Source organism: Hemiscyllium ocellatum, unplaced genomic scaffold (assembly GCF_020745735.1).
Source record: "Hemiscyllium ocellatum isolate sHemOce1 unplaced genomic scaffold, sHemOce1.pat.X.cur. scaffold_532_pat_ctg1, whole genome shotgun sequence".
NCBI lineage: Eukaryota > Metazoa > Chordata > Chondrichthyes > Orectolobiformes > Hemiscylliidae > Hemiscyllium > Hemiscyllium ocellatum.
The window spans coordinates 24,246-50,917 of NW_026869102.1; the positions used below are offsets into that span (position 1 = coordinate 24,246).

At 49.5% G+C, this 26,672-nt stretch overlaps 1 protein-coding gene across 2 annotated transcripts; it reads right to left on the bottom strand.

Annotated features, from left to right (window-relative positions):
• Positions 1-225: 225 nt before the first annotated feature.
• Positions 226-26,672, bottom strand: LOC132813908 (kinesin-like protein KIF22). Of its 2 annotated transcripts, none has more exons than XM_060823288.1 (15): positions 26,593-26,672; positions 21,415-21,628; positions 18,667-18,794; positions 17,838-17,998; positions 17,201-17,410; positions 16,689-16,798; positions 15,679-15,799; positions 9,729-9,882; positions 9,467-9,584; positions 7,855-8,038; positions 7,427-7,595; positions 7,103-7,176; positions 5,367-5,558; positions 1,746-1,802; positions 226-624 (listed from the first exon to the last, which is right to left on the bottom strand). In XM_060823288.1, exons 1-15 carry the CDS (start codon positions 26,597-26,599, stop codon positions 595-597), a joined length of 1,929 nt encoding a protein of 642 aa, XP_060679271.1. In that variant the 5' UTR covers positions 26,600-26,672; the 3' UTR covers positions 226-594. The 2 variants fall into 2 exon arrangements, with proteins under 2 accessions (XP_060679271.1, XP_060679272.1); XM_060823289.1 differs by lacking the exon at positions 26,593-26,672 and adding an exon at positions 26,210-26,277.

Here is a 26,672-nt window from a genome sequence, read left to right on the forward strand (position 1 = left end):
GCTCAGCTAGTGTAGCTCCAACACTGGCAGTGACCCAGTGGGGTGGTCAGCTATGTCCTTATATACAAAAAGCAGGACCGTTACTGCCCCTTCACTCTCCTCTTAACCATCCCCAATGTTAGCAATGCCAGGGCCACTCAGCTCAGTTGTGTTTCTGTGGATGACTCCACACTATGTTCCCATCAGTGTGCAGCAAAGATTGGCAGAGCTGTGGACAAGTTTCACTGGCCATTTAATGGTACAACAAGTTTTAATAAAGGATTTGCTAAAGACAAGAAACAAATGGTTAAAATACAATAGCAGTGACATGTGAGCTGAGGTGGAAATATACATTCTCAGCTCCATTCCATTCTGACAAGATTCATACTTTAATAACAAAGGAGAAGCCAGCTCTGAAACACTGATTGCTAATGGCCAGGAGGAAGGTTTAGACAGCAAACTAACAACAGGGGCCCTGACAGGCTCCCCCTCTCAGTCTGATGATTCCGTATGACCCCGTACAAAGCAGACACAGCACAGGCAGAGGGAAGAACAAGGACTGGAGATCGGAGTCGAGTGTTGGTAAAGTGGATGAACTGTTCAACCTCCAGGTATTCACCTCCCCATACAGCTCATCACATTGGCCTAGGGAATGGGCAATATAAGAATAGTTATTCAGTAAAAAGGTTTGGTTTTGATCATCACTGTCTGTTCAGTCGGGTGTGGGTCACCTCAATAGGAACAGTATAGTAGGAGGCTATTCAGCCCTTTGAGCCTGATCTACCATTCAATATGAACATGTCTGACCATCCATCTCTGTCCCTGCTGTCTCACAACATTCCCCACCCCCCCTCCCCCCTCAGCACCAAGAGCTCCATCGGAATACTATCCCCTCGTTCACACATTCCATAGTGTAGCCTCAGCAGCTTCCTGGGACAGGATTCCACAGGCTCCACCACTTTCTGGGGAAAGAGGCTTCTCCCCATTTCAGATCGGTAACACAATGACCTCTGGTTTCAGATTCCTGATCGGGAAGGTCCTGTGTTTATCCTGTCGGGTCCTGTTGGAGGTTTATAGGATCATACAACATTTCCCGTACACCCCCAATAAATGCCAGCAAATGTCATCCTGAACCAATCTAATCTCTTCTCAAATGTCAGTCCCACTATATCAGGAATCAGTCCAGGAAACGTTTGCTGCACTCCCTCCATAGTTATCCTCAGATAATGAGACCAAAACCCAGACACTATATTCCAGGTGCAGTCAGTATCATTATCTGTGCTCCTGGATTTGAAGACTCCTCTCCCTTTGGAGGCCTGCAAGCTTACTCTCAGGTGAGTGATGTACAGACCCAGGTCCCGTGCCCCCCCAATCCCCCTTCCCAATTTATTGCTGTCCAGGTAATTCTCACATTTATCCACATCATACTGCATCTGCCATGCATTGGTCTGCTCACTCAATGTGTCGAAACCACACTGTCAGAAGTCACACAATATCAAGCCACAGTCCAACAGGTTCATTTGGAATCTCAAGCTGAAGACAGTCCACCTGATGATGGGGCACCGCTCCCAAAGCTTGTGATTTCAAATAAACGGGTTGGATTTACAACCGGGTGTCACGTGATGTCTGATTCGGTCCATCCCAGTCCCACACCAGCACTGGCCAATCCACATCAAATCACACTGCATCTGTTCCCAGTCAGTGTTTATACAAAGCAAGGGTCACAAAGTCAGCATCAGGCCCTGCACACACTCTCCGATTCTTACCCTCATGAAAGTGGACAGAGTTCTCAATGACATCCCAATCTTCTCCAGCTCCTCGATCTGAAAGAACACAGCATCAACTCGGGTTAAAGTGCTCAGTGTTGAGCAGAAACGGTACGTTTTACCTGGCACTTGTCCCACTCAGTCATTAGCTGGCTGATTCCCACCTCTCTTTTCCCTATTCCTGGGCTTCTCTCATTATTAGGAAATGGGATCTGGAGGTCACTGGCTGGGCCCAGCATTTCTTGCCTGTTCCAATGTGCTCCTTCAGAAAGTGGTGGGGAGCTGCCTTCTTGAACCACTACAATTGTGCCCCATGGATTGCCCCACAATGTCCTTGGGGAGACAGTGCCAGGAGTTTGACCCAGTGACACTGAAGAAATGGTGGCAGGAAGGTGAGAGGGTCAGAGGGGAACTTGCACAGGGTGGGGTTCCTGTGTGTCTGCCACCCTTGTCCTTCTGGACGGATGTGGTTGGGGGTTTGGAAGGTGTGGCCTAAGGAGTCTCATTGATAACGAATTCAGTAGCTGCAGAGTGTAGAGTCCAGTTACATGGAGCATTATAGAAAGGGGGAAAGTGGGAGAGGGCTCGGCAGAGGGGGACGTTTGTATTAACAAGTAATAGGTCAGAGTATGGAAAAGGATCAAGAGTCAAACTTCAGGTACAGCAGATATGGGGACAACTCGGAGAAGGACAGTGGTCAGAGGGCTGAGGGTGTTCTACTTAAACACACAGTATACCAAACATATGGATATGTGTGGGAGTTAGAGGGAAAGTGAGGCTGGTGAAGAAGTAAAGGGAACAAAGAAATGGTGGGGATTTGGGACTTCCAGAAAGCCTTGGACAAGGTGCCACCCAAGCAGCTGCTACATAAGATAGGAGCCCATGGTGTTAGGGGATAGAGGATTGGCTGACTGGCAGAAGGCAAAACCTGGAGACACACGGGGCTATTTCAGGATGGCAGCTGGTGCTGACTGGAGCTCTACAGAGAGCCCATGTTGGGACCAAACCTATTGATGTTCTACGTTAACATCTGACAGAGGAACAAACAGCATTGTAGCTGGGGGGGGGGGGGGGGGGGGGGGGAACAACAGGACATGGATGTGCTGAGTCCACCTGGACAAAGATGTGTGGGTGAAATGCGTAGTTTGGTAGGAAGAGGTGTGGACTGTTTTCTAACTGGGGAAAGGGAGTCCTACTTCAGGATTCTCTTCAGGTTGATAGTTAGGAAGGGAAATCCAATGTTCACCTTCATTACAAGGCAGCTCGAATACAACAACAAGATACACTGCTGAGTATGTTGAACGCTCTGGTCAGACTGCATTTGGAATACTGTGAGCTGTATCGGAGGATGGCGGTGCTGGTAATGGAGGGGTCCAGAGGAGGTTTATAAGAATGAACAATCCCAGGGATGAAGAGCTTGTCACAGGAGGAGCAGTTGGGGACTCAGTGGATCATATAGAAGGATGGGGCAGAATACTGGGAGATGGACAGAGTGGATGTGGAGAAGGTTCCTCAACCAGGAAGGACAAGGGCATGGTCTCAGTAAAGAGAAGGCAGGAGAATGAGATTGAGAAACATCAACCCATGACCAAATGCTGGAGTGGACTCAATGGGTAAGAGTGCCTAACCATGCTGTGGGTCATGTAGCAGGGCCAATCCCCCCAACCCCGAACACGGTGTGTCATGTAGTGGGACCAATCCCCCCCCAACCCCAAACACGGTGGGTCATGTAGTGGGGCCAATTCCCCCCAACCCCAAACACGGTGGGTCATGTAGTGGGACCAATTCCCCCCAACCCCGAACACAGTGGGTCATGTAGTGGGGCCAATTCCCCCCAACCCCAAACACGGTGGGTCATGTAGCAGGGCCAATTCCCCCCAACCCCAAACACGGTGGGTCATGTAGTGGGACCAATTCCCCCCAACCCCGAACACGGTGGGTCATGTAGCAGGGCCAATTCCCCCCAACCCCGAACACGGTGGGTCATGTAGTGGGGCCAATTCCCCCCAACCCCAAACACAGTGGGTCATGTAGTGGGGCCAATTCCCCCCAACCCCAAACACGGTGGGTCATGTAGCAGGGCCAATCCCCCCAACCCCAAACACGGTGGGTCATGTAGTGGGGCCAATTCCCCCCAACCCCGAACACGGTGGGTCATGTAGTGGGGCCAATTCCCCCCAACCCCAAACACGGTGGGTCATGTAGCAGGGCCAATTCCCCCCAATCCCAAACACAGTGGGTCATGTAGTGGGGCCAATTCCCCCCAACCCCAAACACAGTGGGTCATGTAGTGGGGCCAATTCCCCCCAACCCCAAACACGGTGGGTCATGTAGCAGGGCCAATTCCCCCCAATCCCAAACACAGTGGGTCATGTAGTGGGGCCAATTCCCCCCAATCCCAAACACAGTGGGTCATGTAGTGGGGCCAATTCCCCCCAACCCCGAACACAGTGGGTCATGTAGCCGGGCCAATTCCCCCCAACCCCGAACACGGTGGGTCATGTAGTGGGGCCAATTCCCCCCAACCCCGAACACAGTGGGTCATGTAGCAGGGCCAATTCCCCCCAATCCCAAACACAGTGGGTCATGTAGTGGGGCCAATTCCCCCCAATCCCAAACACAGTGGGTCATGTAGTGGGGCCAATTCCCCCCAACCCCGAACACAGTGGGTCATGTAGTGGGGCCAATTCCCCCCAACCCCGAACACAGTGGGTCATGTAGCCGGGCCAATTCCCCCCAACCCCGAACACGGTGGGTCATGTAGTGGGGCCAATTCCCCCCAACCCCGAACACAGTGGGTCATGTAGCAGGGCCAATTCCCCCCAATCCCAAACACAGTGGGTCATGTAGTGGGGCCAATTCCCCCCAATCCCAAACACAGTGGGTCATGTAGTGGGGCCAATTCCCCCCAACCCCGAACACAGTGGGTCATGTAGTGGGGCCAATTCCCCCCAACCCCGAACACAGTGGGTCATGTAGCAGGGCCAATTCCCCCCAACCCCAAACACGGTGGGTCATGTAGCAGGGCCAATTCCCCCCAATCCCAAACACAGTGGGTCATGTAGTGGGGCCAATTCCCCCCAACCCCGAACACAGTGGGTCATGTAGTGGGGCCAATTCCCCCCAACCCCAAACACAGTGGGTCATGTAGTGGGGCCAATTCCCCCCAACCCCGAACACGGTGGGTCATGTAGCGGGGCCAATTCCCCCCCAACCCCAAACACGGTGGGTCATGTAGTGGGGCCAATTCCCCCCAACCCCGAACACGGTGGGTCATGTAGTGGGACCAATTCCCCTGGAATTGAACCTGGATCCCTCGTGCTGGGAGGTCGCAGTGCTAACCCCTGAGCCAGTGTACCACCCTGTTTGACTGTTTCAGTTGCCCTTGGTTGATTCTCTCAGTCTAACCCGTGGATAGTGATCAGAAGCAGAGACTCTGGATTTACGTCCCTCCCTGCACTTCCCCCCCCCCCCGCCCCCCCCCCCCGCCCCCCCCTCACACAGGCTGACTGTAGAACAATGACTAGCTCTGGGGGAGTTTATGACCCACCCCTCCAACCCTAGGGAGCTGGCTGTGGGGATTCCCTTCCTGAATAGGAGGGGCTGTGGGAGATGAGATACCTGACTGAAAGGTCCATTGTGTTCCCTCCAGCTCATGATGAGCCTGGCAGTCTTGTCCCCCACCCTTTGCAGGGTCTTCAGCTGCTTCAGGTCTCCGGTGTTGAGGATGTTCAGGATGTAATCCTTGCGTCTCTGAGTCAGTTCATGATCCACGGTCAGCTCAAACTCATTCTCCAAGTCACTGCTGCATTCCTGAAAAAAAAGAACGACCAGCTCACATGTTACCAGAATGTCCATCGCCACTTTCTCCCCCTGTCCCCCCTACACTGGGGGTGGGTGGGATGACAGGACTAAAACTGGGACAATGATTAAATGTGGCCAACAGACTGTCCCTGAGAGGAAGGAGTTGCATGAACAATCTGACAGGGTACGTATGAGCTCCCCTTCCTGACAGTGGATTCAGAGCAGCCCTGATCACATGCTTTTCATTAAACAGGCACCAGGAGAGGGGCTTGTCTGCTTTCTAGCATGCTGGGGTTTTGATGCTGTCCGCAGTATCATTACTGCAGTCATAAAGAGGTTAAGGGTGATCTCGTTCACTAACATCAATGTGGTTTATGGCTGTTCTACTTGTCCTTTCACTTGCTTGCAGACTCTGAGCAGGACCCAGTTTGAGAGAGCAGTCCCCAATGTCCAGTGGTACACCACAGGGGTCAGTGCTTGGGACTCTTACTGTTTGTGATAACGGAGCAACAATGGAGAAGATGGTTAGTTTGTGGAGGACAGGAAGATGGGCTGATAACGAGAAGGAAGGTATTCGGGGGATAGAAGTGGTCAGGTGGAATGGAACCGTGTAGAAATGGGAGATGATGCCCTTTGGAAGAAAGGACAAGACCAGAGAGTACTCTGAATGGCAGGACACGAGGAAGCTCAGAGGAACCTGAGGAACTTGGGGTGCTTGTCCAAAGGCCCCTGAAGGCAGTAAGACAGGTTCATATGGGGCAGGGGGGTGAATTTAATCAGTGGGGGCATAGACTGTCCAAGCAGGGAGTTCACGGTGGAGCTCTATTCACCAATGTAAGCTCGCTGGTTGGTGTAGGGTAGGTATAGACACCCACTCTGGTAGATGTGACAATAAATACATCCACCAACTGTAATGAGCACTGCAGCAGGCTCGATGGCTTGTACAGCTTCCTTCTGTTCCCAAGTTCCTCATTCCAATTGTTGTACAGAGATGGCCAAGGGGAGATTGGATTGAATTGAAAGGCCTGGATAGTGGGGATGAGAAGGGCTGTGTGTTAATGGTGAGGTTACAGAGACTGTTTTACCAACATTTGTGGGCAGGCTGTGGGCATCGTAGAGGAGGCTGGCATTTATTGCCAATCCCCAATTGCTGTGGCAGGTTGTGCCTGAAAGGGTTGTATAAGAAGATGGATTCTCAGCACATTTAAAAAAGGTGGTAGGATATGTCCCACAGCTGCCATACCCTGTGTGACTACAGGTCAAAAGCTGGAGAATGGCAGTAGGCAGATGTGGGTGTACCATAACCTGCTCCCCCATTGGGATCAGACAGTAAGGGGTTACCTTACAGAATCAGTAATACACAGGACAGATTCCAGCAGGGCTGACAGCTCACACTCATCTCTACAAGGGGGACCATGAATGGGAATTCCAGCTGGTTCACACAGGGAGAACCAGTCATGCTGGGTCTGTACCCAGCTGGAGTTTCTGTGGAGGGGACAACCCCCACTCTCTTCCTGTAGCCTCCGGTCCATACTCTGGGTGGGAACACACACCTTGTTATCCAGTTTCTCTTTCCTCTTCAGCACCAGCGTGTCGCCGGTTTTGAGTAACTGACCATTATCCAGACCTGGAACAACAGGGAGAACACAGTCAGACCTGGGGGCTGGGAAAGAGAGAGAGATACAGTGGGAGAGATTGACATGGTCAGATCTGGCCAGGGGCCAGGGTTAGGGGCTGAGCTATGACCCAGCTACCCTGCTATCCCCCTCTCGCTCTCTCCCCCCCACTCCCCCCCTAACCTGTGACACCATGACTAAAGTCTGTATGTGTCCACACTCCCAGGTAACATGTCCCCACCAACAGAACACCTCACTTACGCTGTAGCGGTGTCACTATCGCCTGCTGTCTCGGCTTGGCCACTGAGCCTCTGCACAGAGCTCCAGGATGAATCCTGTTCAACAAGGTCTCCTTCCTCGGGGTTTGTCCCACTGCCGTTCCTTGCAAAGCGAGCACTTGCTCCAGCTGCTTCTGTCTCTGCTCCAGTTTCTATTTCAACACAAGGAAAGCAGGCATGGACATTTCACAGACAGACCCTCTCCTGCACACACTGGCATTTCACCTCCGTCTGTAATATAATAGCGCTCTGAACATTTAACAACACTAACCCTGTCCTGTCCCTTATCCTCCAGGGGCCCTGTACTGAAACCAGGCTCCATCGTGAGACACATTTACCCCATGACCCTGGGCTGTTTATCCCCTACCCTCCTGGGTCTGGGTGCACCGAGCTGAATGTAAGGGGCCTTACCTCTATCTGAAGCCTACTCTCCTCCACTTTTTTTAGGAGTTGGAGACGTTCCTCTTTGGGTGTTCCCAGTACTGGAAGACCATTCTTGCAGTGTTTCCGCAGCATCTTTTCCAGATTGGAAATTCGTTCCAACACGTCCGAGTCAAAGGCCTCTGGGTCATATTCTCCCGGCTTCAGGAAGGGGCTGGATCAGAACGTGGAACCAGTGAGACAGTGCCTTCACATCCCTCCCCTGTACTCTAACTCCCGTGCCCACCTTCCCCAATCTATCTGAAGATTTCACTCCCCAACAGTTGATGTGCTCTTCCAGTCCACCCTCATTATCTCCTGCTTTATTCTCTGTCCCACTGCATGCTGTGGGACTACTCCTGTCCAGATCTTCTCCCCCTTTATATTGCTTCCCCACACCCCCATGGATTCTGCATCGTCTGAATTAAGGCCATTTCTTGCCTTGGTATTGACGTTATGCCATGCCAACAAAACCACCTACCACCCTTCCTGCTTGCCCTTTGGGATAAGTCACATGCCCTGAAAAATGGGAGATCCCAGCTTTGATCTGCTCATAACCCCTAACTGCTCAGTCTCTCTGCAGGACCTCCTTTCCATTCCGAGCAGTCCATGTTGATCCTAACAACTGACTCCCCCATCTCTCACTCAGCTCTGCTCCAGCCTGGAGACTTCTTATTTTCCAATGTGTACACAGACCATCAGCATCACTTGCCAGATCAGCATTAATCCCCTAGTAGCCATTTGTGCAGAGTCACATGTAGGCCAGACTGGGTAAGGAAGGCAGATGGCCTTCTCTACAGGAGATCAGTGAACCAAATGGGCTTCTATCACACTCTATGGTTACATAGAGACAGTGTCATACAGCAGGGAAACAGACCCTGTGGTTCAGCCAGTCCATGTCGAACATTAACCCCAAACTAAACTAGTCCCACCTGCCTGCTCCTGGCCCATATCCCAAACTTTTCCGATTCACATACTTATCCAAGTGTCTTTTACACGTTGTAACTGTACCCAACCCACCATTTCCTCAAGTTCATTCCACAAGCAAACCACCCTCTATGTCAAATAGTTGCCCCTCATATCATCTATAAATCTCTCACCTTAAAAAGGTGCCCCTAGTTTTGAAATCCTCCATCTTAGGGAAGAGACAACTACCATTAACTCGATCAATCCCTCCTCATTGTCTTATAAACCTCTATCAGGTCACCTCTCACCCTCCCACACGGGGGTGAAAATGAAACAGTCCCATCCTCTATGTAAAACTCAAACCCTTCCACACCCAGCATCGTCCTGGTAAATCTCTTCAGAAAGCTCACCACCTTTCTATAGGGAGGCACCGTTAGACTAGCCTTGATGATGTCATTAACCATTGCACCAGACACACACACACACACCCCCCTTCAGGGGTTGTGCTCATGGCTACACGGAACACTATCTATCCCAGCTGCTATTAGAAAGGCCTAGTTGTTCATCTCACCTGAAAGCTTCTCACTCCAGTTTTGCTCACTGCCCTACGGTCCCCCATCTCATCTGGGGAACTTGCAAGAACCTCCATTGTTGGAGGGTCTGTAACACTGAGTCAGGCAGAGTGTCCTCCCCTCACCTAAACACCAGCTCCTCCGAGGAATCAGCACTCACAGACTCTCCTGATTTTGTTCTCTTGGCTGGATGTTGCAAACTTGAAGATGAACCTTCACAGGAACGCTTTGAAGGGCAAATGCCTGAACGAGGAACGAATGAAAGAATATTTAAAAAGGCAGAAGCTGTGTGTCACTGCCACACTACGGGCAGCCGCTCCCCTGGACACCACTGTCACTTCACAGGGAATGTAGGGTTCCCTCCCCCACGGTTGTAACCACACTTACCGATAGGCTGGATGGTTTCCTGTGTGAAAGGACGGTTGACCACCAGCTTGGATTTGGCAGCAAAGTTGAGGGCGGTGAGCGTGTTAAAGTAGTACTTGTATTCTGGAGCGATGTTAGTTATCATTACACTGTGGGCCGTGCCTCCCAGAGAATCCTACCACAAAACCAAACACAGCATTGGAAACAAAGCACGCGTGTGACATAGCAAGATCAGGGAGGGACAGAACAACAACATTTAAACCCACACACTGCAGGGCTGAACCACCCAGTTTACACCTTCATCTCCCCCTTTTATACAAAGCCTTCTCAAAGCCCTAGTGAACCACATTCACTGCACCCCCCCCGCCCCCTTCCACCCCCCACCCTTATATCTCCCTGACCAGTCACATCCTTGACAAATCCGAGGAGGCTTCAGTGGGAGACTCACCAACCTCAAGGACATTTAAATGGTCATTGGATAAACAGATGGATTATAATGGAAGAGTGTGAGATCGACCTGCTTCAGATTGGTTCCACAGGGTCAGCACAACATCAAGGGCTGAGGGAGTGGACTGCGCTGTCATGGTCTACATTCTACTTGTCAAGAGTGATTTCCCTTTTGTAAATCCATACTGACACTGTCCGGTCCTCTCACAGTTTCCTGATACTCTATTCAGTCTTATACAATGGACTGAGAAATTTTCCCCACCACTGACATCAGGCTGACTGGTCAGAAGCTCCCCCTCCAGTCTGTGGGAACTAGTCCAGAGTCAATATAATCTTGGGATAGGATCACCTGGGTACAAAATTGGTTGGCGGTAGGAGACAGAATGGTGGCCAAGGGGATGTTTTTGGGGACTGGAGGCCAGTGAACACAGGAATCAGTTCTGGATCCACTGCTGTCTCATGTACATAAATGATTGGGATGAGAATACAGGAGACACAGTTAATATTTTTGCAGGTGACACCAAGATTGAGGGTATAGTGGACAGTGAAGGTTATCCAGGAGTACAGTGGGATCTTTCTCAGCTAGGCCAAGGAGAGGCAGACAGAGTTTATCTTAGATAAATGTGAGCGATTGCATTTTTGCGAGGTAAATCAGGGCAGGGCTTACACAGATAACAGGAAGTGTTGATGAACAAAGACACCTAGGGGTCCAGATAATAATGTCTTGGAAATGGCATCATAAATAGAGAGTGAAGGCAGCATTTTTTTTTTAGATTAGATTACTTACAGTGCGGAAACAGGCCCTTCAGCCCAACAAGTCCACACCGACCCGCCGAAGCGCAACCCACCCATACCCCTACATATACCCCATACCTAACACTATGGGCAATTTAGCATGGCCAATTCACCTGACCCGCACATCTTTGGACTGTGGGAGGAAACCGGAGCACCCGGAGGAAACCCACCCAGACACGGGGAGAACGTGCAAACTCCACACAGTCAGTCGCCTGAGGCGGGAATTGAACCCAGGTCCCTGGCGCTGTGAGGCAGCAGTGCTAACCACTGTGCCACCGTGCCGCCCTTTGGCTGGGACAGGAATGGTTGGTGCAGGTTCCAGCATTTAGATGTTTCAGTGAGAACAGAGAAGATGGTAAAAGAGGGGGAGGTGTGGCATTGTTGGTCAAAGACAGTATTACAGTTGCAGGAATGATGTTTAGGGACTCGTCAACTGAGGTAGTATGGGCTGAGGTTAGAAACAGGAAAGGAGAGGTCACCCTGTTGGGAGTTTTCTGTATATCGCCAATGAGAGAGCGAGAGCGACTATAGAGGAGTCAGTTTTTGTCCAGTGTGTGCAGGAGGGTTTCCTGACAGTGTGTAGACAGGCCAACAAGGGGTGAGGCCACATTAGATTTGGTACTGGGTAATGAGCCCAGCCAGGTGTTAGACTTGGAAGTAGGTGAGCACTTTGGTGATAGCGATCACAATTCTGTTATGTTTACTGTAGTGATAGAAAGGGATAGGTGTATACCTCTGGGCAAGAGCTACAGCTGGGGGAAAGGCAATTACAATACGATTAGGCAAGATTTAGGAAGCACAGGATGGGGGAAGGAACCTGCAGAGGATAGGCACGTTAGAAAGGTGGAGCTATTCAAGGAAATGCTCCTGTGTGTCCTAGATAGGTATGTACCTGTCAGACAGGGAGGAAGCTGTAGAGCACAGGAGCCATGGTTTACAAAGGAAGTGGAATCTCTGGTCAAGAGAAAGAAGGCAGCTTATGTTAGGATGAGATGTGAAGGCTCAGTTAGGGCACTTGAAGGTTACAAGGTAGCCAGGAAAGAACTAAAGAGAGAGCTCAGAAGAGCCAGGAGGGGACATGAGAAGTTGTTGGTGGATAGGATCAGGATAAACCCGAAGGCTTTCTATAGGTATTTAAGGAATGAAAAGAATTCCGAGTGTTAGATTACGGCCTATCAAGGAGAGTAGTGAGAAGCTGTGTGACGAGTCAGGGGAGTTAGGGAAAGCACTAAATGAATATTTTTCGACAGTATTCACTCGAGAAAATGACAATATTGTAGAGGAGAATACTGAGATACAGGCTACTAGACTAGGTGGGATTGAGGTTCACGAGGAAGAGGTATTAGAAATCCTGCAGTGTGTGAAAATAGATAAGTCCCCTGGGCCGGATGGGTTTTATCCTAGGATCATCTGGGAAGCCAGGGAGGAGATTGCCGAGCCTTGGGCATTGATCTTTAAATCGTCATTGTCTACAGGAATAGTGCCAGAAGATTGTAGGAGAGCAAATGTGGTTCCCCTGTTCAAGAAGGGGAGTAGAGACAACCCTGGTAATTATAGACCAGTGAGCCTCACTTCAGTTGTTGGTAAAGTGTTGGAAAAGGTTAGAAGAGATAGGATTTATAATCATCTAGAAAAGAATTTGATTAGGGATAGTCAGCACAGTTATGTGAAGGGTAGGTCGTGCCTCACAAACCTCATTGAGTTCTTTGAGAAGATGACCAGACAGGTAGATGAGAGTAAACCGGTTGATGTGGTGTATATGGATTTCAGCAAGGCGTTCGATAAGGTTCCCCACAGTCGGCTGTTGTACAAATTGCGGAGGAATGGGATTGTGGGAGATACAGTAGTTTGGATCAGTAATTGGCTTGCTGAAAGAAGACAGAGGGTGGTGGTTGATGGGAAATGTTCATCCTGGAACTCAGTTACCAGTGGTGTACCGTAAAGGTCGGTGTTGGGTCCACTGCTGTTTGTCATTTTTATAAACGACCTGGTTGGCAGTATAGAAGGGTGGGTTAGTAAGTGTGCAGGTGACACCAAGGTCGGTGGAGTTGTGGATAGTGCTGAAGAATGTTGTAGGTTACAGAGAGGCATAGATAAGCTGCAGAGCTGGTCTGAGAGGTGGAAAATGGAGTTTAATGCAGACAAACATGAGGTGATTCACTTCGGTGGGAGTAACCGGAATGCAAAGTACTGGGTGAATGGTAAGATTCTTGGTCGTGTCGATGAGCAGAGAGATCTGTGTCCAGGTAATGTTCTATGTTCGACATGTTTGCCTTTGTTGGTCAAAGCACCGAGTGCAGAAGTTGGCACGTTGCGGCTGGACCGGACATTGGTGAAGCTACTTTTGGAGTACTGCATACAATTCTGGTTGCTGTTATAGGAAGGATTGTGTAAAGTACAGAAACAAATTTACCAGCATGTTACCTGAATGGAGGATTTGAATTATAAGGAGAGATGGGATGGGCTGGGACTTTTTCACTGGGAGACAGAAAGATTGAGGACTGACCTTAGGGGTATTTAAGGTTATGAGGGACACAGACAAGGTGAGTAGCAACAGTCTTGCCCATAGTGCAGGGGAGTACAAAACCAGAGGGCATCGGCTTAAGGTGGGTATGGAGAGATTCCAAAAGGGACAACTTCACCCCCACTCCACAGAGAACGGTGTGGATATGGAATGAACTGCGAGAGGCCGTGGTAAATGCAGACACAGTTACAATATTTCAGAGACATTTACACAGGTACGTGAATGGGAAAGGTTCCGAGGGATGTGGGTAAGGTACAGGCAGATTGGTAAACGCGATCAGTGTGGAGGAGTTGGACAGAAGGGTTTGACAACTCAGTGCCGGGTTGGAGATGATCAGGCCCGGAGCATTTTATTGGCCTTTAATCCCATCAATTTCCCCAACACCCATTGCCGTAGTAATACAGATTTCCCTCCATCCGTCCGTCCCTCCCTCCCTCCCTCTCACTTGACCTTGCCCTCCCCAACATTTTCGGGACATGATTGAGGCCTTCCTTTGTGAAGGCAGAACCAAAATGCAGATTGAAATGAAGAACTGAATGGTGAGGATCTGAAACACAAACCCAGACGTTGGCTGCAGAGCTGAGGCTAAATGAACCAGACTGTCTGATATCCATGAACAAACCCATCAACTCCCACCGTATCGATGGTGCTACATTCTGCAGTGGGGCTCAGAACTGTCCACCTTTCTCCTCAACCATATTGAGGACAGGGCCCTTAGCCATGTCTGATCCATTTCCCAGACACCTGCCCTTACCCCTGGATGTTTCCCCCTTCCCCCTGATAACAATATAGTCCACACCCCACCCCTCCCTCCCCAAACCCTCACTTTCTACTCCACCAGGCTGTGTCCCAGAGGAACAAAAGCTGCCATTTCCCCCACCTCTTGCCATCTCCCTGGTCAGCATTCCACAGGGACTGTTCCCTCCAGTCCACTCCTCCTCCATGACCAACACCTCCCCATACTACTGCAGGAGGTACAACCCTTGCCAATTTTACCTTCCTCCCTCCTCATTACCCACAGTCTCAGACATACCTTCCAGGTGCAGAGTCATTTCCCTGCACTTTGTTGAATCTGGTCTACTGTATTTGCTGCTTACAACACAGTCTGCTCTACATTGGTGTCCCCAAACACAGACTGGTGACTGCCTTGTAAAACACCCATGTTCTGTCCATAAAAACAACTCCGCTTGGAGTTGCCTGCCAGTTCAACACCCCAGTGTCTCCTGGCCAATGTTCCAGTCTCCAGCACACTGCAGCACTGCAGTCAGACTCGATGCAAGTTGGAGAACACCAACTTCCCTTTTACCTGGTGACCGGAGAACCTTCATTGAGGTTGACTATTTCAGAGCATGTCTATGACCCAGCCACTAACCCTAATGGCCACCCTCCAGCACACAGTCACCCCATTTTTACCCACTCCGTCCTCATTATTACCCATCCTCCTTCTCCGCTTCCCTACCTTACCAACAATCCCTTTGCCTACCCACTTGTTGCTCTAAATTCTGTCCCCCCCCTATCTGCTCACTCCTTCCTGCCCCACTCCCTGGCATCATTTACCTCCCTGCTATCAGTTCTGAAGGGTTACTGGAACCCTGTTCACTCTCCACTGATGCTGCCTGACCTGCAGTTTCTCCAGCAAGTTGTGTGTTTGTGCATTCTGTATTAATTGGTCTGTCATCTTTCTTCCTCATTAATTGCCGTCTGACTCAAAGGGACCTACACTGGCCGTCACTAACCCTTTCTTTGCACAGCTTTTACAACCAGTTTCCATGTTCCCCACAAGCTTCATCTCATCTGGTAATCGATTCCTTCACCCTGCTTTGCAGAAATCTAACCTGGTCCCAGCCTTCAGGTCTGATCCTTACTTTAGCCAAAGTGTATGCCCCCTCCTTGGATGTAATTCCCCTGATTAGCCATGGTTGGACTAGCTTTCACGTTGGTCATTTCATTGCCCAAGACCAATGAACAAGGCTGACCGTTTCCCCCATGTACATTCCAAAATGTTTGTCATTATCTACATCATTGCTAGCTCATGCCATTATTGTTTCCTCGATTTCAATTCAGGGGCCTAGTCTCTGACTCAACGACATCACTCTCCACCTTCAATCAGGAATGCTATCCCAGAACTGTGCCTCCTACTGCTACAGGAACCTTCCCACAGACATCCTGCCTGAGGAGAGGAACCGGTTTAGGGGTGAAGTTTACCTGCAGCAGACGGGTTAGCTTGCTGTCCCTGTAGGGAATCCTGCACAAGCCCTGGTTCAGTGCATCCACCACTTTACTCAACACAAAGAGGGAGTTGTTGATGGCCCCACTCTCCTTTAGCCTGAGGAATACAGTAAAGCAGCATCATGACACAGTGACAACATCAGCATGTCCCAAGCCAATCCACAAGCTGAGCAAATCCTCCTTTTATACCCTTCACTTTATTGTAAAGCAGCAATCTGATCCCAACATACATGTAGCTGACCGTTACAAACACGAGTTTGAGGAAGCATTCAGAAATAAGGGGAGGGTTTTTCATGAGAGAGTGTTGATTGGTGACTCAGGACCATTTGAGGGGGAGGAAGACACCAAAGATGAATTCAAAAGGATACAGGCAGCAAGTGAGGATGGAAGAGAAAAACAGAAGGAGAGTCTATCTCAGGTGTTCACTGCACAGCTGGGAAGGCAGCTGTACTACACTGTTGCTGTGGAGAAGTCTCAGACACACGCATGGCTCTATGCTGTCAGAATTCAGGGAGAAGTTTAGGAATTAGTAGGCAGCTTCAGAATGGAGTCAGGAGAGGTGCTGGGACATGGGCAGAATGCTACCTGTAAACTGAAGACGTCTGAGAGCTTCAGTTTTTCAGATTAGCTGGGAGAGTGAGGACTGAAAACCTCAAAGGAGAATTAGTTTAATGCAGAAGAAACAAGCTCGAAGATGAGAAAGTCCAGAGGTAGTACTGGCTTGGTGAAGCTAGCTGTCAGTGAAGAGCTGGAGCTAAGCTGTTTGCCAAATGTTAATCATGGATGTTAGCTATATGTTACACATGTAGTGTCAAATGGTTAAAAGTGTACAATCTGTTTATCCCATGTTAGAACAGAATAACACTCTTGGGGCTGTTTTTTAAAATCATTGAAGTTGGATATAATAATTTGTTTATTTGAAAGTTACTAGGCAGGTACCCGAACATGTCTTGACATCAAAGTGGCAAATACAGCAGTGAACGTACCGGATACCTTCATTCCCGGTCCTGCGATTATCCTCCGATCCTGCCAGGTCAATGAGGTAGAGTTTCCCTGTCAGCTCTCGGAATGGTGCCTCTTGCTGCAATTTCACCACCTGCAACAGAACCAGTATTCGATCAGAGCAAGAGTGGTGGCTGAGCGTCCTAACCAAGCAACATTCATTCTGGCAGAGGGAGGGACAGGGGCACGGGGAGAGACAGAGAGAGACACAGAGCACTGAGGGAAGACAGCAAGGTGGTGGAGGGTGGTTGGGAAGAGTTTGAAGTGGAGTTACACACTGTGCACAACTGGAGAGAGAGTGAGGGTGATCTTTCAGCCTCAGGCCTGAGCGATGTGGTTAAAGCCCTTAATGTAGCACTTATTGATACAGCATTTACAGGATGAAAGAGAAAGAAAGTGTGCCGAGAGAGAGAGAGAGAGAGAGAGACAGGCCACGAGGGTGTGAGCACCAGAAAGATAATTGAAAGAGCAACAAAGGGACCCGACATAGCTGGACCTTAATCAGGAGCACAGAGTGGCTGCGACTGGACCGACAATTCAACTTGGTGCTGGCTGTGGTCCGTCTTTGTGTGGCTGGCAGAAAGAACTGCTCAAACTCCACGAAGCTGGTGATGCGCTGCTGTGTCAGGTCGGGGACGAAGATGTTCTTGTCTTGGTCCTCTCGAATCGCCAAGTCTTGGTGCGTGGTCTCCAGTAGATCCAACACCTGAGAGACGTTGGAAATGTTACCATCCTCCAAAAGGCTGCTGGGAGAGTGCAGGGAACTGTGGGATACGAGGGGGTGGGGGTGCACAAGGTGTGTGTGTTTGAGAGCATGTGTGTGTGCGTGTGTGTGTATTGCAGGAATTGAGCACCACAGAGATAGGAGAAGGACCACACGTCCATAAACCGGAGCTGTTCACCACACGGGCAGGATGCAGGAGAAAGCATGGCACACTGTGCTCCCAGGGACGCTGGCTCTTTATGACAATTGGTACCAGTTTTGTGGTCACCATTATTGTTTTATTTCTTGGATTTGTCATTTGTCTGACTCATTGAAGTGGAATCCCCAGTGTCTGAGGTAGGATTTGAACCTGAATCTCTGAATTAATGTCCCTCTCCCCAACCTAACCAGGACAACAAAGACGACTCACCTTCTCCTGGTAGATCTCCAAGTAGGACATTGTCACATTAAATCTCCAGGAAGGTCCACACAGCTGGTCACTCTGCTCCTGCACCATGCGAAATATGTCCAGCAGAGAACGAGGGACCACTCCGGGCTGTTTGGGACTGCCCAGCATGGTGTGGGTCTTACCTATCAATGAGAAAAACAAATAAAGACAGGAGAGGGGAATATGGACAGATCGGAGATGGCCCAGGGAATCCCTCGTGGACTCAACCTGTAAGCCTCTCGATTTGTCCCAGAGATCGTACCCTTTGGTAGTCTGGAATAAAAATACCTCGAACAGACAGTTTAGGTTAACCCCTTGATGTAACAGTTTAACATAACACTGATACCTATAAGCTAAACTAACTAGGTTGTAATAACCCAGGAGAGTAGGAGATCAGCTCTTCAAGAGCCCTGACAGGGTACTGTGCTGAACGGTCACTAACTGACTTCCTTTATACAAAAACCCTGCACATTCTTAACTAGACAGGTAACAGTGAAGGACAATAATTGGGGAGAGAAGTTAGTTGAGAGAGTTTTGTTTCAAGGCCAGAATCAACCAGTTATTTATTTCACAAAGGAACAGCCGTGAATGCTATCACTGTGTTCTGTTGACACAGATTCACTGATGTCCTTCATGACCTTAACCTCCCTGCCTGTCTATTTTCTGGTGTGCAGCAAGTGTGTTTGACAATGCAACATGACATTTTAGTCTAAATGTTGAAGGACAGGTTTTAAGGCTGTCGGCTGTGTGAGGAGGCTGGTCACTAAGGAAAGAGGCAGGACAGTGGACAGTCACTCACTCACTCACTCACCTGCTCCCGTAGGGCCATAGGCAAAGACACTGGCATTCTGTCCATTCAGGACATGGGATAGGATCGGTTTCACTGAATTCACATAGATCTCCAGCTGTGAGGTGTCATCACCATAAAAAGCATCGAAGCTGAGAGACAGGAGGAGGTGAGGTTTAGTACACTGAAGGGTCCAGCTGTTTCACAGACTGATACATTAATGTTGAATTAGGCAGTAAACGTCTGTGTGATTTACCATTGTAAATCGAGGGTTTAGCACAAATGCCAAATTTCCACCTTTCCCTGTCCACAGGCAAACTCAGGAGTGCAGAGGAACCCAAACTCCATTTCTTTAAATAAACCAAACTAAAAGCAACAACTGCCCATTGGGGTGATTGCAACATGAACCAAAACCAAAGACTAACGACAGAAATAGAATTAAAATAACGTTGGCTGGGGAAAACAGCGCGCAGCTGGTCTGAAGAACTTCAGAAAGGTTCAGTACAAATTCAGGACAGTAATCATGAACACTTTTATAACGTCCTTTTGCAAAAAGCCATCACCGTTTCCAAATGTAATTTGCCACAAGTGTCCAGCTCAGCAAGTTAAATCAGACAAGTGAAATGTGACTGGTGCTCACAAACACCTCCGTTGTCATCACGTGGACACCCAGCTGTAGACATAAACGTGAAGAGGTGAGCTTGCTACTTACCTACATGAGGAAGACCTACAAAGCCTTGCTTCCTCCACACCGGATGCTCAAAGAGCAGGTATCTGCCGCTGAAGTGATTCCTTAAGAATATGAAGAGAGGGTGCACCCTCCCACAACCTGCAGATATGTAGTTAGATTCCAAAAGGAAGACAGTGTTTTCTTTCCCCAAATATTAGAAAAATGAAACTGAGAAACCCTTCCCCTCCAACCACACCCAAGGCACCATCACACTATAACAAGAGCCCTACAGGGTTTTGATGACTAATAATATCCCTACTTAGAGTCAGAGAGATGGACAGCACGGAAACAGACCCTTCGCTCCATCCCGAACAAATAGCCTAACCTAATCTCGTCCCATTTGTCAGCACTAGGCCCATTTGCCTCAAACCCTTCCTATTCATATACCCATCCAGATGCCTTTTAAAATGCTCCAATCGTACCAGCCTCCACCACTTCCTCTGGCAGCTCATTCCATACATGCATCATCCTCTGGCTGAAACAGTTGCCCCTTAGATCCCTTTTATATCTTTCCCCTCTCACCCGAAACCGCTGACCTCTAGTTCTGGACTCCTCCATCCCAGGGAAAAGACTTGGCCTATTACCCCTATCCACACCCATCGTGATTTTATAAACCTCCATAAAGTCACCCCTTCAGTCTCCGACGCTCCAGGGGAAACAGCCCCACCTATTCAGCCTTTCCCTACAGCTCAAACCCTGGCAACATCCATCTTTCCAATAGGAAGGAGATCAGAACTGCATGCAATATTCCAACAGTGGCCTAACCAATGTCCTGTCCAGCCACAACATGACCCTCCCAACTCCTATACTTAACACTCTGCCCTACAAAGGAAAGCATACCAAACACCTTCTTCACTATCCTATCCACTTGGGACCCCACTTTCAAGGAGCTATGAACCTGCACTGTTGTTCTACAACACTCTTGGACCTTACCATTAAGCGTATAAGTCCTGCTAAGATTTGCTTTCCCCAAAATGCAGCACCTCACGTTTACCCAAGTTAAACTCCATCTGCCACTCCTCAGCCCATTGGCCCAGCTGATCAAGATCCCATTGTAATCTGAGGTAACCTACTTCACTGTCCACTACACCTCCAATTATGGTGTCACCATCCAACTATACCTCCTACGTTCACATCCAAATCATTTATATAAATGCCGAAAAGTAGTGGTCCCAGCACCGATCCTTGTGGCACTCCACTGGGCACAGGCATCCAGTCTGAAAAACAACCCTCCACCACCACCCTCTGTCTTCTCCCTTCAAGCCTGTTCTGGATCCAAATGGCTAGTTCTCCCTGTATTCCATGAGATCTAACCTTGCTAACCAGTCTCCCATGGGGAACCTTGGGAAACACCTTACTGAAGTCCATATAGATCACGTCCACTGCTCTGCCCTCCTTTGGGACCAACAGGCCTGGGTTCAAATCCCACTTGTCCCAGAAACTTTTATTAGCGCCTCTGAACAAGCGAATTACCAAACATTGAACCAAATACTAAAATGTACAAGCAAAATTAAGTAAGAGCATGTTAAGGTCAAAATGTTAGTGGATGGGGAACTGATGAGCCCCAGCCAGAAGCCAGCTCTTAAATACAACTTACTCTTGATCAACTCTGGAGCTATTCCGGCATACCTTTCAAACAAACATCACTTCCAGGCCGACACTCTCTGGATGGAGGTGAAGGGAGGAGTCTGCTGGCTTGCAACGCTGAGCGATACCAACAGCATGTCCCAATCTCTCTCCACAGGAACGTTTTCCCAAGCCTCCACAACCCAGCCCAGAGTGACCAGATGTTTCAGGATTAAATTCCATCTGCCACTTCTCTGCCAAGTCTCCACCCTATCCATCTATCTATTTATCTCTATCCCACTGAATCCTTTGGCCATCTCAGGATGGTGAGGAGGGGTATTATCACTGCTGAGTGTTAACTCGGATCTCTGCAATTGTGCTCTGTTCTGACCTTACAGCCACATCAGTCCCAGCCAGGAGGTGGTGGGACGGTGGGCATGGGTCTGTCAGTGTAGGGGCACCTGTAGGACACTCACTTGTACTGCATGGATTCTGTCCGGCTCCTCCAGTTCACAAGCTCCAGCGAGCGGGTGTCCAGGCCACGCACACAGGGGCCCTCCTGCTGCTCATCCTCTGTGGACTGGTAGGGTCGGAGCCGGACCACCACCTTCACCCGGGGGTGATGGGAACTGGCCATCTTCCTAAAGGGCTGCACATCCGCAGGAGGTAGGTTAGACATTGTCAACTGCACTGGATGGAGAAAGAGAGAAAAAGATAAAAACAGTTAATAATATGGTCATTACTGCTGAGGGAGAGCTTGTTGGATGTGAGTACCACTGGCTGACCCAGCATTTACCAGCCATCTCTCATTGCCCCTTGAGAAGATGGTGGTCAGCTCCCTCTTTGAACCACTGCAGTCCATGTGCTGTAGGTAAACCCACAATGCCCTGAGGGAAGGATTTCCAGGATTTTGATCCAACACCACTGAAGGAACGGCGACGTATTCCAAATCTCGATGGTGAGGGGCACGGAGGGGAACTTGCAGGGGGTGGAGTTCCCATGTATCTGCAGCCCTTGTCCTTCTCAATGGAAGGGGCCACAGGTTTGGAAGGTGTTGGTGCAGGAGCTTTGGCAAACTCCTGCAGTGCACCTTGTAGATGATACACACTGCTGCTGGTAGTGGAGAGTGTGGATGTGGTACCAGTCAAGTTACTTTGTTCAGGTTAGGGGTCAAGCCTCAAGTGTTGGAGCTGTGCCCATCCAGACAAGTGGGGAATATTCTATCACACTCCCACCTTGTACTTGGTAAACATTAGACAGGCTTTGGGGAAGCCAGGAGCTGAATTACTGGCTGTAGGGTTCCCAGTTTCTGATCTGTTCGAGTAACCGCAGTATTTGTATGGAGAGTCCAGTTCAGCTTCTGATAAAAGGTAACCCCCAGGATGTTGGTAGCGGGGGATTCTATGATAGCAACACCACCGAATGTCACGAGGCAGTGGTTAGATTGTCTCCAATAGGAGAGTCATTGCCTAGCACTTGTGCAATGCGAATATCACTTGCCACTTGTCAGCCCAAACCTGAACAGAATCCAGGTCTTGTTGCTTCTGGACTGCTTCAGTATCTAAGAAGTTGTGAAAGCTGCTGAACATTGTGCACTCATTGGCCAACGTCCCCACTTCTGACCTTACAGCAGAGACAAGGTCAGCGATAAAGCAGCTGAAGCTGGTTGGCTCCAGGGCATGATCCTCAGGAGGTCCTCCAGGCATGTCCTGGAATTGAGAGGACTGGCCTCCTATGTGCCAGGGAAGTTCTCCATCCCCATCGATTCCAGTTTTACCCAGGCTCCTTGATGCCACACTTGGTCAAACGTGTCCTTGATGGGGTGTGGGTTGGCAGTGCCTTGAAAGCAGGGTCACAGGTACACAGGAGGGGGTGAAGGCAGCATTAAGTACACTTGCCTTTACGAGTCAGTGCATTTAGTCCAGGGGTCATGGCATCAAAATTGGTGGGGTAGTGAACAATGAAGAAAGTTCAGAGTCCAACAGGACCTTGAACAGATTGGCAGATGGAGTTTAATCTAGATAAGTGTAAGATGTTGCATTTTTGGAAAGGCAAACCAGGGCATGACTGATGTACTTAATGGTGACGTCCTGGGAGTGTTCCCCTGGGGGTACAGGTTCATTGTTCCTTGAAAGTGGAGTCGCAGTAAGATCGGATAGCAAAGGCCGAATTTGGCCTTTATTGGGCAGGATATGGAGTATAGAAGGTGGGAGGTCACCTCACAGCTGTACACTGGGACATGGGTTTTAGAAGGGGGAAGTGGAATCAGATTGAAACTTACAGGATACTGACCAGACTGGACAGAGTGGATGTTGGGAAGACGTTCCCATTGACAGGAGAGACTGGGACCCAAGGGCACAGCCTTAGACTAAAGGGAAGACCCTGTAGTACTGAGAGAAGGAGAAACTTCTTCCAGCCAGAGAGTGGGGAATCTATGGAGGCCAGGTCATTGGGCACATTTAAATCAGTGATAGATAAGTTCTTGATTGCCAAAGGGGATCAAAGGTTACAGAGAGAAAGCAAGAAAATGGGGTTGAAAGACCCATCAGCCACGATCAACTGACACAGCAGACTCGATGGGCAGAATGGCCTAATTTCTGCTCCAATGTCTTACAATCAGGCCGCATTTGGAATGCGGTGTTCGATTCTGGTCTCCCTGCTCCAGGAAGGATATTGTTAAACTTGGAAAGGGTTCAGGAAAGCCTTACACGGAGGCTGTCAGGCTTTGAGGTATGGGAAGAGGCTGGGGGGTGGCAACGTATAGAGGTTCATAAAGGTCACAGGTATCATATACAAGGTGTACAGTCAAGCACTATTGCTCAGGGGAGGCCAAAACTAGAGGGGTATAGGTTTGAGGTGAGAGGGGGAAAGATTAACAAGGATGTTGGAAGGTTTGAGCTTTAGGGAGAAGCTGAGGGCTGACCTTCGAGAGGAGTATAGGGTCATTGATAAGGTGAAGGGTCAAGGTCTTTTCCCTCAGGACAAGGTGAGCGAAGACAAAATTAGAGAGAATGCTGAGGGACAGGATGTACATGTCTTTGGAAAGGCAAGGACTGATTTGGGATAGTCAGCATGGCTTTGTGCGTGGGAAATCCTGTCTCACAAACTTGATTGAGTTTTTTTGAAGAAACAACAAAGAAGACTGATGATGGCAGAGCAGTAGATGTGATCTATATGGACTCCAGTAAGGCGTTCGACAAGGATCCCCATAGGAGACTGATTAGCAAGGTTAGATCTCATGGAATACAGGGAGAACTAGCCATTTGGATACAGAACTGGTTCGAAGGTAGAAGACAGAGGGTGGTGGTGGAGGCTTGGGAAAACATTCCCGTGGAGAGCGATTGGGACATGCTGTTGGTATCGCTCTGCGTTGCAAGCCAGCAGACCCCTCCCTTCACCTCCATCCAGAGAGTGTCGGCCTGGAAGTGATGTTTGTTTGAAAGGTATGCCGGAATAGCTCCAGAGTTGATTGAGAGTAAGTTGTATTTAAGAGCTGGCTTCTGGCTGGGGCTCATCAGTTCCCCATCCACTAACATTTTGACCTTAACATGCTCTTACTTACATTTGCTTGTACATTTTAGTATTTGGTTCAATGTTTGGTAATTCACTTGTTCAGAGGCGCTAATAAAAGTTTCTGGGACAAGTGGGATTTGAACCCAGGCCTGTTGGTCCCGAAGGAGGGCAGAGCAGTGGACGTGATCTATATGGACTTCAGTAAGGTGTTTCCCAAGGTTCCCCATGGGAGACTGGTTAGCAAGGTTAGATCTCATGGAATACAGGGAGAACTAGCCATTTGGATCCAGAACTGGCTCAAAGGTAGAAGACAGAGGGTGGTGGTGGAGAGTTGTTTTTCAGACTGGAGGCCTGTGACCAGTGGAGCGCCACAAGGATCGGTGCTGGGCCCTCTACTTTGTCATTTACGTAAATGATTTGAATGCGAGCATAAGAGGTACAGTTAGTAAGTTTGCAGATGATACCAAAATTGGAGGTGTAGTGGACAGCAAAGAGGGTTACCTCAGATTACAACAGGATCTGGACCAGGTGGGCCAATGGGCTGAGAAGTGGCAGATGGAGTTTAATTCAGATAAATGTGAGGTGCTGCATTTTGGGAAAGCAAATCTTAGCAGGACTTATACACTTAATGGTAAGGTCCGAGGGAGTATTGCTGAACAAAGAGACCTTGGAGTGCAGGTGCATAGCTCCTTGAAAGTGGAATTGCAGGGAGATAGGATAGTGAAAACGTTTGTAATGCTTTCCTTTATTGGTCAGAGTATTGAGTACAGGAGTTGGGAGATCATGTTGCGGCTGTGCAGGACATTGGTTCGGCCACTGTTGGAACTGCGTGCAATTCTGGTCTCCTCCCTGTCAGAAAGACATTGCGAAACTTGAAAGGGTTCAGAAAAGATTTACAAGGATGTTGCCAGGATTGGAGGATCTGAGCTACAGGGAGAGGCTGAACAGGCTGGGGCTGTTTTCCCTGGAGGGTCAGAGGCTGAGGGGTGACCTTATAGAGGTTTACAAAATTATGAGGGGCATGGATAGGAGAAATAGACCAAGTCTGTTCAATAGGGTCAGGGAGTCCAGAACTAAAGGGGCATAGGTTTAGGGTGAGGGGGGAAAAGGTATAAAAGGGACCTAAGGAGGTAACTTTTTTACCCAGAGGAAGTGGTGGAGGCTGGTACAACTGCAACATTTAAGGGGCGTTTGGGTGGGTATAGGAATAGGAAGGGTTTGGAGGGATAGAGGCCGGGTGCTGGCAGGTGGGAATGGATTGGGTTGGGATAACTGGGTCAGCACGGACAGGTTGGACCGAAGGGTCTGTTTCCGTGCTGTACATCTCTATGACTCTAGAGGTACAGGTTCATGGTGGGAAGGGGAAAGGTTCACAAGGATGTTAGAGGGTCTGAGCTGAAGGGAAGAGGCTGAGGGATGACCCTATAGAGGTTAATAGGGTCATGGGGGTCATGGATAAGGTGAAGGGTCAAGGTATTATCCCTCAGGGGGTGGTGAGGGAGGACAAAACTAGAGGGTCACAGGTTAAGGGTGAGAGGGGAAAGGTTCACAAGGATGTTGGAGGGTTTGAGCTGAAGGGGGGAGGCTGAGGGATAACCTTATAGAGGTTTATAGGGTCATGGGGGGGTCAGTGGGCAAGAACCAGAGGGTCAAAGGTCAAACATTTACAAAGGAACAACTTTTTCACGCGGAGAAGGTGCAGAGAGCTGGCCGAGGAAGCGATACAATAAATAACACCAGGAAAAGGCCGGTTTTTACCTGTTTGCTGCTATTTTAAACACAACGAGCCTCCTCCCGCCTCCCAACCGCCGCCCGATTTAAATCTGATCAAAGCCCCGCCCCCCCGGCCTGAGCGCCTCATCCTATTGGTCCTCCGCCACATCCTCACACCGCTCTCATTGGCCGCTCAGCTCAGGAACGCCCCTTTACTCCTGCCCAGACCCTGCCTCCGGTTGGTGCGGGCGCCCGTCAATCGTAGGCGAGCCCGCTTTTCCCATTCGTCGGATGCCTCATCGCTGATCACGTGTCCCAGCGGCCATTGGACACTCCGCGCGTGTCCGGCCTCTGAAGCCCCGCCGCCTCCAACTTTGCTGTTGCTTCTCGTCTCATCCTAACGCCCGCCCTCCTGGCCCCATCCTCACTTTCCATTGGCTACCCTTCTCCCCCATCGGATTGGATGGACTCGTTGCCAGTCATTGGTCTTGCCGTATCAACGTCGGTA

Coding starts and splice junctions, on each gene's coding strand:
- LOC132813908 (XM_060823288.1), bottom strand. Junction 9,883..15,678: donor AGCTAACCCGTCTGCTGCAG/GTAAACTTCACC, acceptor GTTTTGTGGTAG/GATTCTCTGGGAGGCACGGC. Junction 625..1,745: donor CTCTGTCCACTTTCATGAGG/GTAAGAATCGGA, acceptor CCCATTCCCTAG/GCCAATGTGATGAGCTGTAT.